This window comes from Limanda limanda, chromosome 11 (genome assembly GCF_963576545.1).
Source record: "Limanda limanda chromosome 11, fLimLim1.1, whole genome shotgun sequence".
In the NCBI taxonomy this organism is placed as follows: Eukaryota; Metazoa; Chordata; class Actinopteri; order Pleuronectiformes; family Pleuronectidae; genus Limanda; species Limanda limanda.
The window spans coordinates 27,926,029-27,941,252 of NC_083646.1; the positions used below are offsets into that span (position 1 = coordinate 27,926,029).

The 15,224-nt window shown below is 39.8% G+C and overlaps 1 protein-coding gene across 1 annotated transcript in view; it reads left to right on the top strand.

The window, feature by feature from the left end:
- Positions 1–15,224, top strand: part of LOC133013557 (intermembrane lipid transfer protein VPS13B-like) — a 325,549-nt gene that overhangs the window by 205,830 nt on the left and 104,495 nt on the right. Inside the window, exon 32 of the mRNA XM_061080533.1 lies at positions 14,656–14,859. Coding sequence (XP_060936516.1) covers positions 14,656–14,859 — 204 coding nt within the window. The remainder of the gene's footprint in view (positions 1–14,655; positions 14,860–15,224) is intronic.

Consider the following 15,224-nt stretch of genomic DNA (forward strand, 5'->3'; position numbering starts at 1 on the left):
CTGTCTATGTAACAGATGTGTTTCGAACGCTTCCCGAACCCATTTCAAAGTAAAAGCACTCCAGCGTTTCACTTTCTGAATCCTTTCATTTGTTCAAACCGGGCTTTGGTTGTTATAGCAAGACCCAAACATGTACGTCTTCATACTGTAGAGTCCTGACATTATGTTTAGTACATAATCCAACCTGTATTCAAGGAAGTTAATATAATTACGATATAACTCCCCCACCAGTAGCGGACATACTGTCAATATGAACAACGCACAACAGACTCACAACTGATATGCGGAGCAACCGCAACCAGTGAGTCCAGAGCAGGGCTCGACAGTGAAGACTGTAGAGATCAACCAGTCGATCGCGAGCAACGTGTTGGCGACAACTGCTATCGAGTCTACTTCAGAATTATTACTTGTCATTAGTGAGCGCTCCTCAATCAATTCTACAATATACTATTACTTGTTGTGGTTTTTTTTGCTGGATGTTGTTTGTAGAGTGAAGTTAGAAAACGTTGCGTTCATCCTAGGTGGTTTATTTGCAGTCAAGATTTTATGTTTTTCATAAAATGAAACAGATTTTTCATTTATTTTTCATTTATGTAGGTTTGTAACCAACACAATCATCAGATCCAAGTTTACAGCCTTTTACAATAAAAGCTCTGTTATTCAGCTCGATATAGGTATTGCAGTGACAAAACAATTGATATAGTTTTACTTTGAAGGCAATTTGTCAAATAAGAGTGATTCTATGAATGTCGCTGCAATGACGGAGGGCAACACAAGTGCTGGTTGCTTGTTCATTTATTTTTTATTAATAATGAACGTACTGCATGTCGTGGGGCTCCTTATACACAAAGACGTTTGTAGAATTAGTACTTACATGTACCCATATATGGGTCTATAATACCTGTAAGTATTGTAATTTATAGACTATGTGTGTATGCGTGCGTGTGTGAATGTCAGTCATATTACTTTAGCCACAGGTTTGAGAGAACCACAAAGGGAAATGTGAAGCCACCATGTAGACAACTCTACTGTGGTGGTCCCCTTTCTTCTCTCCATAACTTGCCACACACACACACACACACACTCATATAAGACCTCCAGTCAACACCCCACCCCGTCACTTTATCATTGCACGCATGCACGGCTCTAGTTACACACATGTAAGCGCGGCAACAATTATTAACTTAAGCAAATATGCTTTGCACCATATATTTCTGCTGAATTATATGTCCAACTGTTGGCAAGACTTCTCTCCATTCCTCTGTGATGACGAGGATCCAGCTTTTAAAGAATCATTGTTCACCCCTTGATAGGTTTCCATTAACTCTTGAGATGAGAAGGCAAATGAAAAGTTTGAAGGAAGCTTTTTTTCTCTCAGTTCACACATGTCCTGCATAATGTGTAGCCTGGTAATGGATTGATATTATTAGTATTTTAAAGCCACATAAAAGATTTTTTGTTTTAAAGAGAAGGCAGAGGGAGAGATCCAGCTGACATGAACATGTATGATATGTAGCACCGTGAGAGAGAATGTGCACAAACTGATGTGATGCAGTCTCACACACACACACACACACACACACACACACACACACACACACACACACACACACACACACACACACACACACACACACACACACACACACACACACACACACAATAGGTAAACGTCCCTGTCCTGTCTATCGTTTCTGGGGGGCAGAAATACAGATACAAACTGCTTTTAGTGACAACTGTTAAGTGCAATTGCACTTCACAAGTTGGTGCTGACAATGCTCATTGCAACAAGACTTTTGGATGTAAATGAGGAAACAAGAACAATCTGAGGTAACATTTAGCATACTGTAATTTTCCCCTTCAGGTATTACAAGGGTGGATTCAATTATTTGTGGGCTGCAAACAAATTGAGTTTATAATAGTAATTTGTTGAAAACTTTTATGTGTATTTTATTTATTTGACCTTTAAATACTCGTATAGTGTCTGAAAAATAAAAAATAAATGCTTTTACGGTTAGTTACTGAAGTGCAATTTATATTAAAGAAAATAAATCAATCTTCTCAAGCATTTTCTCTTTGAAAATAATAACTGAAGAATTGACAAAAGATGTGTTAAAGTACCAGATAAGTAAGCTGTATCAATAAGAGTGGTACATTTAAAATCTTTTTTCCCTGTTTATTTTGTATTTTGCCACAGTTACTGTTTTATTTTTATTTGCACTCATTAGTTTTATGAAATATAATCTAACTGTGCATGAACACTTGACACTTGAACAAATAGATTGATCTACTCTCTCCATGATGCTTTCTGCCATGAATTAATTTTTTATTTAATTCCTCTCCTCTCCACCCAACCGGCCTGTAGTTCAACTCCTCTCTTTGCTTCTCCCCTTTCTCTCTACGTGCTCCCTTCTTCTCAGCCCTGTTTCTCCCTCCCTTGTTTCTCCTCTATTCCTCTTCATGCTACACTTTCTTCCCATGTTCCTCAACCCCCGGTCGGTCTCCTAATCTCCCTTTCCTCTGCAAGATGTTTTTCTACATCTACCCTCTTCTGTTCTTCACCTCCCACTTTACTTTGCTCCTTGTTGCTCCCTCTCATCTGTCTCTCTGGTCAGCTTACAGGATGCTGTTCAGCATTTCCTGCCACCAGGGCTAACGGAAAGAGGCTCAACACAGGCTTGTTTGATGTGCCATCTCCTCTAATTATTTACACCTGGACTCTTTGCTACAGATTTTCTGCTCAACAGAAGTACTACTCAGACTCCTTCCTTCCTTCCTTCCTTCCTTCCTTCCTTCCTTCCTTCCTTCCTTCCTTCCTTCCTTCCTTCCTTCCTTCCTTCCTTCCTTCCTTCCTTCCTTCCTTCCTTCCTTCCTTCCTTCCTTCCTTCCTTCCTTCCTTCCTTCCTTCCTTCCTTCATTCTTTCCTTCCCTCTTTCCTTGCATGATTGCTTGCTTCCTTCCGTACTTGCTTGCTTGCATCCTTTCTTCTTTATCTTTCTTCCTTCCTTTGCTTGCTTCCATCCTTCATTCCTTCATTTTTTGCTTGCTTGCTTCCATCATTCCCTACTTCCTTCTTTCCTTCTTTCCTTCTTTCCTTCTTTCCTTCTTTCCTTCTTTCCTTCTTTGCTCCTTTCCTTCCTTCCTTCCTTCCTTCCTTCCTTCCTTCCTTCCTTCCTTCCTTCCTTCCTTCCTTCCTTCCTTCCTTCCTTCCTTCCTTCCTTCCTTCCTTCCTTCCTTCCTTCCTTCCTTCCTTCCTTCCTTCCTTTATTCCTTCCTTCCTTCCCTCCTTCCATTCTTTCTTTCCTACATTCCTACCTTCCTACCTTCCTTCTGACACAGTTTGTCTCAATGCAGCCTTGTACCTTGAAGACCTAGGGGTTATACACGTCCATTCCACAGAGGCACAGGGGGCTGTTCTGTTTTCATCTCTCAGTTCCTTCTAATAAAACCAGGGCCAATGCAGCCCAGTTGCCAGCTCAGTGCAGGCACGGCTGTAGCTCTGTTTTGCTTGTTTTCTTTTATTAGTTTGTCCCTTTTTTCTTTCCATTTCTTTCTCTTTGTTTTTTTCCCCATTAAATGTTCTCAGTGCCTGCAGCTGTTTGGATGGCAGTCAGAAGTTTGGGCATTGTGTTGTTTGAATGCCATATTTTCACAGCATTGCCTGTTTAGAGTTGAGTGGTTTGTCAGGAGCCTGGCCCGCAAAGGCAACTTCCTCCCCACTGTTCTGTCGCTGTATCAAAACACTGACTAGAGGAGAAAAAGCAATAAGATATTAGGAGAGGGAGGAGTGATTGGAGGAGCAAATTCAAAGATAAGTTGAAACATATTGGGGAGGGAATTATGTGAAGATTAAGTGTAGATAAAGTATTTAAGACAGTGGAAAACAAGGAACAAAGGTGTGGTATTCAACATGAAGATTATCTTCCACACCTCATTAATTTTCATTGCAATATCTTCCTTTCCACTCATTTACTGCAGTAACAGTCTTCTTTTTACTCTCTGTTACTCTCTATGACTTTTAACTCTGTAAGCTGCTCTCCTTATTATGGTTCTGACATTCTGCATGGCCCCTCCTCCTTATTGGAACAAGGTGCAGTGCCAGAAAATACACCAAACACCCAGACTCAGGCTGATTCCTAGAGAACACTGTCATTCCACATGTAAAGTATGACGGGCTCCAGATGAGGCTGATTGAACGCAGCCTCTATTCCAGCTCTGGCCTGATGAAGCTCTCTGATATGAAGCCGTTTCATCAACCTGTTTGACGGTTGTAGGGGATTCCAGTTACACCTAACCTCTTTTCATGTGAAGTTTCTGCCTGTTGGTCATAATCTTTGCTATATTTCCATACAGGAAGTGGGGACGGCTTTTGCTTCACGTAAACCAGTGGTTCCCAAACTTTTTACAGTCCCGTACCCCTTCAGACATTCAATCTCCAGCTACTGTCCCCCAATTTTTTTTCCCTGTTTGTAACCGCCGCTCCCCCCCCCACACACACACACGCTCACATATACAGTCTATAACACTTCCTCGTATCGCGTGGGAGTTGTAGTTCCTTCTGCCATGAAGCCAACTCTCTTGGCCGCATCTGGAAACATCACCTCCCATGATGCCGCACGGCTCGTCTTAAACTGCTAGCTGGTGCACGCCCGCGTTAAATCAACCCGTCTCCTTTAATCCTCTGTGTACGCAGCTTGGTCCTCTGCGGGATTTACACTTTGTGCACATTCCCTGCGTACCCCCTGAACCACTTTGCGTACCCCAGTTTGGGAACCAATGACTTAAACCACAAATCATTTGATTCATTTAAGTAACAATTTAAGCAGTGCTATGTTGGGATGACATGCTTAACACTTCACACAACTGAGCCAGTTGTGATTTGTGTTCACATGTTTTGTGATATTTCAATTGGAGGAATTATAGTTTGTTTGCTTCTCTGTTGTAGATTGTTGATTCAGTTATAGGTGTTATGATGGCAGCCACATCATTCATAAGTATCCTTAAGCAAAGTAGCTCTTGAATAACTCAGACAAATCTTTTGAAAGGTCACATTAGAAAAAGAACAGACATGAAAGATAAATTAAACAAGAGCTTACTATTCTACTGCCATTGCTTATTCAGACACTTTAAAAGAAAATCGTATCATTAATGTTATCAGTAGCACCTGTGCTTATATGGTCAAAATATTTGCTGTAAAAAAATCAAACAGCTGGATTTTATATCAACAACTTTATTGATATAGCACATTTGCGCATTTTGGACATGTATGAATGTGTGTGTGAATGGGTGAATGGCAATAAACTGGCAATAAGCTGTGGCTGAGCGGTAGAGTGGTAGGCTCCAACCAGAATGTCAGCAGTTTGATCCCAGTTATCCCTATCTGCATGTCGAAGTGTCCCTGGGCAAGATGCTGTACCCCAATTACCCCTCATAGAAAAAAGAAGGGTTTCTCATAGATGCACTGTATGAATGTGTGTGTGAATGGGTGAATGGCAATAAACTGTACACATGCCTCACAATTGGAAACAAGAATGTAATCTAAAATCAAATATGGCTAATAATATAGTACAATATCTCAAATCAAACACAACAAGTGATATAATACATAATCTAAAAGCAAAGCAAGAGATACATATTACAATATAATTTTAAATAAGAACATAAAAAATAGCTAAAAACAATCAAATTAAAGTATGTTTTGAAAGACAATTTAAAAACAGACACTTAAGTTTCAAATCTTAGTTTCACTAGGTATAACTTTCCCCAAGGTTTCTACTCCATTTACCTTCAGTTTACATTGTCAGACTCAGATTTGTTGTATTAATCTTAGTCTAGATCTTAGTCTTTTTGCTACATTTGCATTTCTTGATTTTAAATATAGTTAGTCTTATTGTTTAAGTCCTATTCTAATCAATTTATTTACCTTTTATCCATTCTTCCCTCCCTTTCCTCCTCAAATCAAAATCACAAGTGGAATCATATAAGAACAGAGAGTCCACTCCCCCTATGTGATTTATTCAGATGGGGGGGGGGGTATCATACTGAAATGTCCCTTTTTGTAAACACACTCGGTGGTATGGTTAAATGCAAGATCCACTTCCGAATTATAAACACTGGCTCTGCAGTTATTCACAGAGGAGGAGAAATTAGCTGATGAAGGAAGCACGTGTTCCCCAGATTATTGTAATTATTGTATGCAGGTTTTTCTTGCTGATATGAAGCATTTGTGACACTATCTCATGAGAAAGCGGTTGTAATCCTGAAGTCTTGGACAGCACCAAGCGTCTCATCTGCTCTCACATTCTATAAGTCCAGCCTGGCTCCCCTTAAAGCTTGTGATTTAGACATAAGTTTTTAATTCTATTATGTAGGAGCTTCCAGCACCAAGTCATTGTATTTTGTTTCGTTCTGTCTTTTGTTGCTGGAAGGAAATTTGAAATAGATCTAAATGTTATTTCAGGTCAAGGCAAACGTGTACAAGTAAGACCTACTGTTTTAGCTATCTGATTACATGTTTGTTCAGCCTGTCTTCTAAACCTGTAGCATACATTAACCTAATCAGATATGGCCATCATTTCCCTTACGTTGTTTACAGAACATTGTCATTCTTTATCCAAAGAAGGATAAGACCTTGAAATGTAATTCTGTTGCTTCAAACATTTGTCAGAATTCAATAATTGCTGTAAACAACTTGTAATCAACTTCAAAGTACTCTGCCAAAGACTTTCATCTCACAGATAAAAATGAGCATCTTCAAACATATACAAATGTCCATATGTACACTAATGTTTACCAGCTTAGCTTTACTGAAACGCTTAATCAATATCAAGTGTAAAAAAACAGTAGTGGCTCTTGCTGTTGGTTCCATAAATGGAGTCTAATTTTACAGCTCCATAAAACACCCTCCTCGCCAGAGCATGAACTGAACAATTTATGTGCTGAAGTTATTCACCAGGAATGCTCTGAGGACTCTAACCATCGTGGTTTCAGACTCATTTCATAGGTTGGATTTTTATTGCATGTGCCTGTACATGTGAAGCATTATATTTTAATGTGTAATGCATTTATAGTTTTGGTATTTATGTGTGTTTTTATGCCTCTAATAAGATTTGGGAATAATGAGAGGAGTATCATTATCATGGTATTTTTGGGGTTATGGCCAAAATGTTTGAAAAGTACTGGTTCATACATTAAAACACTAAAAAAAAATAATTATGAATGTTATTATAAGTGCAGTAATCAAGTGCCGTATTGTGAATAATACAGTTATGCTAACCATCTAGAATTGTACTATTTTTTAACATGAGACCGGTAACCGTGACGATATATCTGATTCAGCATGAGGACAATATAACAGCTGCATCAGTCGGACTAAATTATTTAATAGGGTGATTCTGATGAATGTTTGATTCACTTCAGGTGTTGTCTGTCACCATTACACAGCCAGTGCTTCGCAAGACACCAGTGACAGGGTGTGAATTTTTACTCCAGCTAAACAATTATTTTCCTTTAGTTAGAGTTAAAGAAGCATTAAGGCATGTGTCTGTTCTTCTTAAACTTGAAGAAAATGAATGCATTTGAGGGCAAGCCAGATCCTTGACCTCCCCTGCCATGTTCCTCACGGCAGCCAGTTATGAATAATCTTCTCCACTCATGTGTTTAGCAATTAGTTAAAGATAAGGCCTTTCAAATTAAAATGGTGGTAAGATTACATCATTTTGAAATTGCTTGGTGGGGACACAAATCTGGTTTCAATCAGAGGTCTGAGGAAGTCAGCGAGGCATTCCCTTCACACCTCCGCATTAGGGACTTGCTGCTAAAACTCCGCCTGACATGTTTTATAAAAGCAGTATTATGTACAGTTTCACAGCAGGGAGGAAGCATCTGATCTGTTACTGCAAACAGAGGAAGTGATTTCACAAGCACTGACCCATTCATTTTCTTGGGGGAAATGGTAGCTTTGTCCTGCGGTGACGCGCACTCACATAGATGACTCGTAATTCTCAGCAGCAGCTTCACGAGCGTCTTCTATAGAAGATCTAAGACAGACATAGTTTGTACACACAGATGCACACACAAACCTGTCATTGATTTCTGCAGCAGCCACAACTCCACTTTTCCCAAATGAGGATCCATGGTGCCTTTCTGTGTGGATACTCCACAGATGTACCTACTGTATAAAATAATCCAGTGAGAAGTCAGTGCTCCTAAAACGTCAGCGACTGTCCCTGTTACCAAAGAATGTTCCATGCGGGGCTACATGCAAGCAGAAGCAGGAGAAGAGATTTAAAGATATACGGACCTTGTGTGTGCATGCATGCGTGTGAAAGTGCGTGTGTGTGTGTGTTAAAAGCTAAAGCTAAGCAGAACAGAAGCAGTGGAGATGAGGACAACATCTGTGCCGTTAGTTTGATGCAAAGTACTTGAGAGTGAATTCTAAGTTTGGAGTTGTGTCAACATTTTGACTGATGTTCCGCCAACGATATGTGATATTATATAGCTTTAAAAATACTTTTTGATGTAATGTGTTAATAAATGAGTCGGTATCCAGCATGTGATTGTAGCAAACTATATTTTTACTGCACAATGAATCATTGAGTATGATGAAGGATTAGCAGTCTAATTTGTATAGTCTCTGGCATGTGTGAATTCCATGAAATTCACCAGTTGAAGCCAAAGGAAATATCTGTGTAATCTTCACATGTGGTGTCTTTGCAACAATGATGCAAGAAGCAGGTTTTGAATTAGTGCATGGTGAGCCTATTAATTAAACTGACCAGACTGACATCTTTAACAGGCCATCATGGTGAGTACATGTTATCCGGTTTCTTCAGAACTTTTCTGACATGGAAACTGCATGGGGATAAATTACTCCTGTAATTAAGATATGTTCAAATCAAAGTCCAAACACTAACTTTTCGTATATACCATGTCGTACTTTCTCTTTTACTATATTGCACTGCTGTCATGATGATGGTGTGAATTTAAGATGAGCCCTGCTTATTTTGTCAGGAGAGATTGTATAGGAGCAATACTTTCCTCGTCAGATTTTATTCAAATATGATACAACTAGTCGAGTAATAGGATATTTTGTTGTTTTGTATTTAGTATTTTTTACTTCAGTTAGAAAAGCTCCAGACATCAAAAATCTTTTTAGTAGCAACAGCATATATGTCCTCAAGTTTCTTATTCTGCTGACTTGCCTTCTTCCACAACATAATTTTCCCTTCTCACTCAAAGGGCTGCTCAGCAATCAAATTCAAAACCCTAATTACTGTAATTGGTAGATGCAAATTAACAGCAATTGGACTTGACTAGGGTTATAAATCCACATCTCAGAAGCTGCCGAACTTCTGGCAATTCAGAGTGGACCACCGTAGGCCGGGGTGCTTAACTTACTAAGTAATTGCAAGTTTCATGAATCATAATGCTTATGAATTCCCCCTCGGCACACAAACAGGCCCAGTGGGACTACACTTTAAGCCACTGGGAGTCATGGTAAACTGATTGAGAAGCCATTGCGAAGCTTTGGCCTCTCCACAACAGAAATACCATGGAGAGTTGCTGGGTGCTAATGGTGTTTGGCTAATGACATTTCAAGCCACAGGGAAAGAACATTAAAACCTCATTTTCTTTTTTTAGAATGTAAGTATCTATGTTGGTTTCACACAACACTCCTTTTGGATGTTACTTTAGCGTTTGAAAAAGTGGTTAAAAATATTTCAATGGCACGGCTAGCTTGCTTTCTCATGTTTCTGAGGCATTTGTTCTTTCAGTTCAACTATAAATTAGTTGGGCTCTGCTCAAAACAAAAGAACATGAACACTCATGACTCGTAAAAATAGCACCACTTTGTACAGATCTATTTAGCTTGACTTGGTCAAATGAAGTCTGAGATCTCAACAAAATGCTACTCAGTATGTATGTTTAACACAGAGAGCTGTAGCAGAGAGCCTCATCTCTCTTAGACACATACTTACAGGAACAAACACACACATACACTTTAACATCCACTTCTGCCCCTGTTGAACATGAAAGTAGACATATATTACATGTGATTGTTGAGGAAATGAAGTGAAAAACAGTTCTGGGGTTGCTGGTTCAGGTTGCGGGTTTCAGAGTGACGAGATCCAGGAGCCAGCGGCACTTGGTATTACCCCGGTGCTTCCTGCCCCACTGGCCTGGGCTAGGGGATGTGGAGGGTGTGGTTTAGAGGGGGAGGTGGGAGGCCATTGAAAGGCAAGAGCCATGAGACACCCTGCCCCACAGGATCCTCTCGGCAAGAGGCTTTATTACAGCCCACAGCTCCCACACTCTTACCATCAAGCCCTGAACCTCAACCAGATCCCATTGTGGTTTGTTTTACAACCTTGAACCACTGTTAGCCTTCAAAACCTCAGCATGTTAATCAGGCTCTCACAAGATTCCACTTTCGCTCTTTTTCAACAAACCTTTTTTTCCTATTTACTCAATGGCTCTGTCTCAATAACACAAACTATATTTTCTTTTTCTTTTTACAAATCATTCTCTCCTATCATGCAAGTTTTATATTCCAAGTCTTCATGTTATTTCAACACAGCTGTGTGCAGCAGCGAAGTAAATCCCTTACTGGTTACACCTAATACCACCATGGCAAGGACCAGCTGTGTGAGTCTGCATGAGCTTATTTGTTGTTTATCTTAATTAGCTAATTATTAACTTATTATTAACTGATGTGTTATTCGTGTGCCCAGAGGGTTCCTCCTCAAATCCGATGACCACTTCACCAAACAATCCCAAATCTGCAACAGGTTAAATACTCAGTCTTCCTTACAAGTCAGTCTCATAACACAAATCATGACCGATGCTCTGCCCAGCACATGCATAGACCCAAAGAATCCTGAAAAGAAGAACATAATGTGCAATTAATTGCCTATTTGCAAATTTGTCTGTCCATCTTCCAGAGGAATTGGTCACATGATAAGCCTCTTTCTCCATGATGACGTTCTAGGGAATCTCTCTTTCCAAGTTTTGCATTTTAGATACATAACATTTCATGTCTTTACTATTTTGTGTCTTTTCCACTTCAGGAACTTGGGGTTTGAATTAGATGAAGTCTTTTACTTCGGGCCATAATAAGCGCTGATGCAAAATCGGCCCAGTGGCTTTTCAGAGTCAAATTGGATTTAAATTGTGTCAGAAGAGGGAGAGATGTTTTATACAATAATAGCCATCAATGCCATGAAACAGAGCATTTTTCTCTGCAGAGCTTTTGAACCACTTTTATAAATAGCAGAATTTTGTCATAAAAAATAATGTTTCTGTGGTCTTTTCCTGCAATTAAAATAAGTTTGGCTCAGGAACAAGGGCAAAACTAAGTACTTTTGTTTGAGGAGAATTTCTCTCACTTTTCAAACTACAATCAAGGCCTCCCCCACCACTGCCTAGGCTTCCTCAGCCGAGAAGGCATGTCATCATGTACCATGTCACCACATGATAGTGGCAGGCAGATGTCTAGTAATGGCAGACCCAGAGACTCAGCAGAAGGGTGTGTTCCACCTGCCTCTTTTCAATTTCAATGTATATGGTTGGCAGAGTGAGTGACATGCTTTCGCGTGGTATTTTTTGATTCCTCTAGGCCAAGCAGTGTGGTCTTTACATGACCAATCAGATACGTCAAACCACCAGTGTTTTCCCCCACATGTACAACAAGAAAATCTGGCTTCAATTATTATTGCACCCCAAAGGGAACTTCCAAAATTCCTCCCTTCCTCATTTGTCAAAAATGAAGCTCTCGTTTCCTGTGATTGGCGGAAATATGTCTTTTGATATTAAATCACACTGGTTTCCACTGGCTGCATGACCAAGACAAATGTTTATCATATTTATTTATGTCATTGGAGATGACCCTGCTGCTCAGCAATGCAGCGACTTGGCTGCAGACTCCCATGTAATGTTGATTATGAGTAAGAGAGTCTCCTAAATAAGCTGAAGTTAAGAGATAATTTGGAAAGCATATGAGGTAACTGTGGTTTGTTTAATGTGAAAAATACAGTTTGGGGTTGGGGAGGGTGATGGAGGTACTGTTACAAAAGCCCTAATGAATCTAGACTGACACATCCCACCCAAAACTTACAGGGCTCTAAGTTTGATTTATATTATACTCTGTTGATAAATGTGGTTCCAAATGTTGATTAAGGATCTGTTTCACTTGTTTGTATGTCAACAAATCCAGTTATGCACCTCTGATCTCCCATTGCCATTGTTTTTGTACTTGGTGCTTATTGTCATAACATCACGCTCTGGTAGAGGCCTTTCCAGTGTGGCTACGGAGGAGAAACGCTATATGTAAATTACCATTGACGTTGCAGAAACAAATAAAACTTCTCATGCTGCCACTACATCTGTAGCCATTTTAAGCCCTTATTTATACCATTTAAGCTCTCATTTGAACTCACCAGCACAAATAAACATATCATAATGAACCAAAAGCCCTGATGTCATATGCAGATGTTGAATTTTGATTATTCCTGTTGCCTTGTTAATTTTTCAGGATCTTGTCTCTCACCGGCAAAATAGATGACATCATTTTTTCTTGGCACCGATGGGACAGTTTTACTCACTTGACTGTAGAAGTTCAGAGACACTGTGCCCACTCCTGACTTATCTCTACATCTTTTTTTACCATTGTTCAGTTTGTGTAGTCTGTAGAAGTCCTGTGTTTCTGAAGACAGAAATAGAAAAAAGAGAGTCCGTAAGATTCCCACTAGACTACTGTGTTATGAAGCCATGGCCTTAAGCTTTGTTTACTGGTAATGATAAGCTGGCCTAATCAGAACTTTATAAAAGGCAAATTATTTCACCTGAGGCCTGTTTGTCATAAATCCTCTTGTAATAATTGTGTGGCACTAAACCACTGAGCAGGCAAAAGGAAGAAAGAAGTCAATCGTTGTTGGGGCCCACTGCCAAGACCTTTTTACTGGCACTCTGTAATAGACTACCTGGTTTACTCCTTGGGTCATGTGCTTGATTGTAAATGAGTACATTAAGGACACCCTGATCCATTGTGACCCTTGCAAGCAGTGTTAATTTTGGCAGCTATTTTTGATTTAGTCTTAGTCTTAGTCTTTTGACGAAAATGCATATTAGTTTTAGTCTAGTTTTAGTCATTTTTATCCTTCTTAGTTTTAGTCTAGTTATAGTCATTTTTATCCTTCTTAGTTTTAGTCTAGTTTTAGTCGACGAAAACAAATTACATTTTAGTCTAGTTTTAGTCGACGAAAACAAATTACATTTTAGTCTAGTTTTAGTCGACGAAAACAAATTACATTTTAGTCTAGTTTTAGTCACATTTAATAGCCACATTAAACTCCTTATCTTCCCTTCTCAGGTCCAGGGACCCCCTGTGTTGTGTCTACAACTGCGTACTAGTCTAGCTTGCAGTACTTAGGTTGTCCATTAGATGTCCCTCCTATAGGTCTATAGCAGGGGTCGGCAACCTTTACTATCAAAAGAGCCATTTTGCCCCCTCTTCCCCCAAATAAAATTTGTCTGGAGCCGCAAAACATATTTGATAACAAAGCTGATAAAATGTTATATAAAGTTATACTATACTAATCTGTAGATTATTGCATTTATGAAATTATAGAACAACAATAAAGAAAACTGTTGACATTTTATTTATTTTACCTGTTACAACAAAGGGAAACACCAAATGCTTATGAAGAGGAGAAGAAAATACACAGGCAAGTGTAGGCCTACTTTGAAATAAATGAAACGCAGAACTATGTAGGGTTATTTGAGTCATCCCCATATTTGTGGGAAATGTATGAAATAAGAAGTACCCTATTTTGAAATAAATAAAAAAATATAGCTGCAGCATATATATTTTAGTTGGCGTTGGCGAAATGTGAAAACAAAAATTGAAAGCAGATCAGACTGGAGGCGGACACAGAAGCTGGAGCTCGGTAGAAACCAGCTGCAGCTTCTGCTCTGATCCAGAAGCTGCGGCGCTGATCTCAGAGCAGCTGAGACCAGAGGAACTCTGTGTTTTCACTGTTTCCATAGTTAAGAAGCAGCCGGTGAGTCAGTGACCGGCCTGCTTCACGTGAACGAGCTCTGATCTCACTGTATCTCTGAGCGAGTGCTGCGGCAGTGGGCGGAGCCGCGTGACCGGTGCGCTATCTGGGACCACACACACACACGCACACACACACAGACACACACACTCGCCGCTCCGGGTACTTCATGACGGCCTGATACGATTATGTTTTTAAAAATTGTTGTGACTTAGTCAACCGCCAACATTTTCGGTTCGTCTCGTCTCGTTAACGAAAATTAAAATAGATTTTGTCATAGTTTTTATTTTCAAAGATCCATTTCGTTACGTCTTCGTCTCGTCTTAGTCATGGGAAAAGGGGCGTTAACGAATATTTTTCGTTATCGTTATCGTCAACGAAATTAACACTGCTTGCAAGAACTAATTGTTAATTAATACATGGACATGTACATATGCTTGTTGAATGTGACGACACTACTCCCTGCAATGTGTTGTGCACAAGGCACACTTTCCCAAAGATCTAAGTCTCAGGCTGACCTGGTCTTTCTAGGATTATTAGCATGCTACATGATTTTTATTGACCCAATCAAATAGCCTTTTCCGTCTCTTCCCTCCAGACGTGCACTGAACCTTGGCATCCTGCGTGATCCAGGTTCAGAGGTGGAGGACCGTCAGTACCAGGTCGATCTCCATTCCATCACCATTGGAACAGCTCATTGGGAGCAACTTAAGCCAGAGAAGGAGGGAATGAAAGGTGGTGTATCACCAGAGAGTGAGAGGAACTCGCAGAACCCAGCCCTGGAGTGGAACATGGCCAGCAGGTTAGGATACACTTAAGCACCTACACAAGTCATCTGTTTACTGTCAACAATGTTAACTGCTCTGTGCATAAGAGGCTGTGGGCACAGGAAATGAATGAAAGCTAAAATAAAACATTTAACAAGCTAGATATCTTTCTCAAAAGATCCAAGAATGGCCTTAATAATAATTGATTATTAACATAATCTGTAGAATACTTTCATTGGCTTTTTTGTTAAGCATGAGTGTAACTGCCTGTTTGGCCCCACAACCTTTTTTTTCCACATGTGTTTTAAGAGGGAACAGGCCCAAAACTCACAGAATCACAGGCAACGAGTCCAGATTTGTTCCCTGTCAACTAAAAATAAGCCTTCTGGAAGAATTCAGT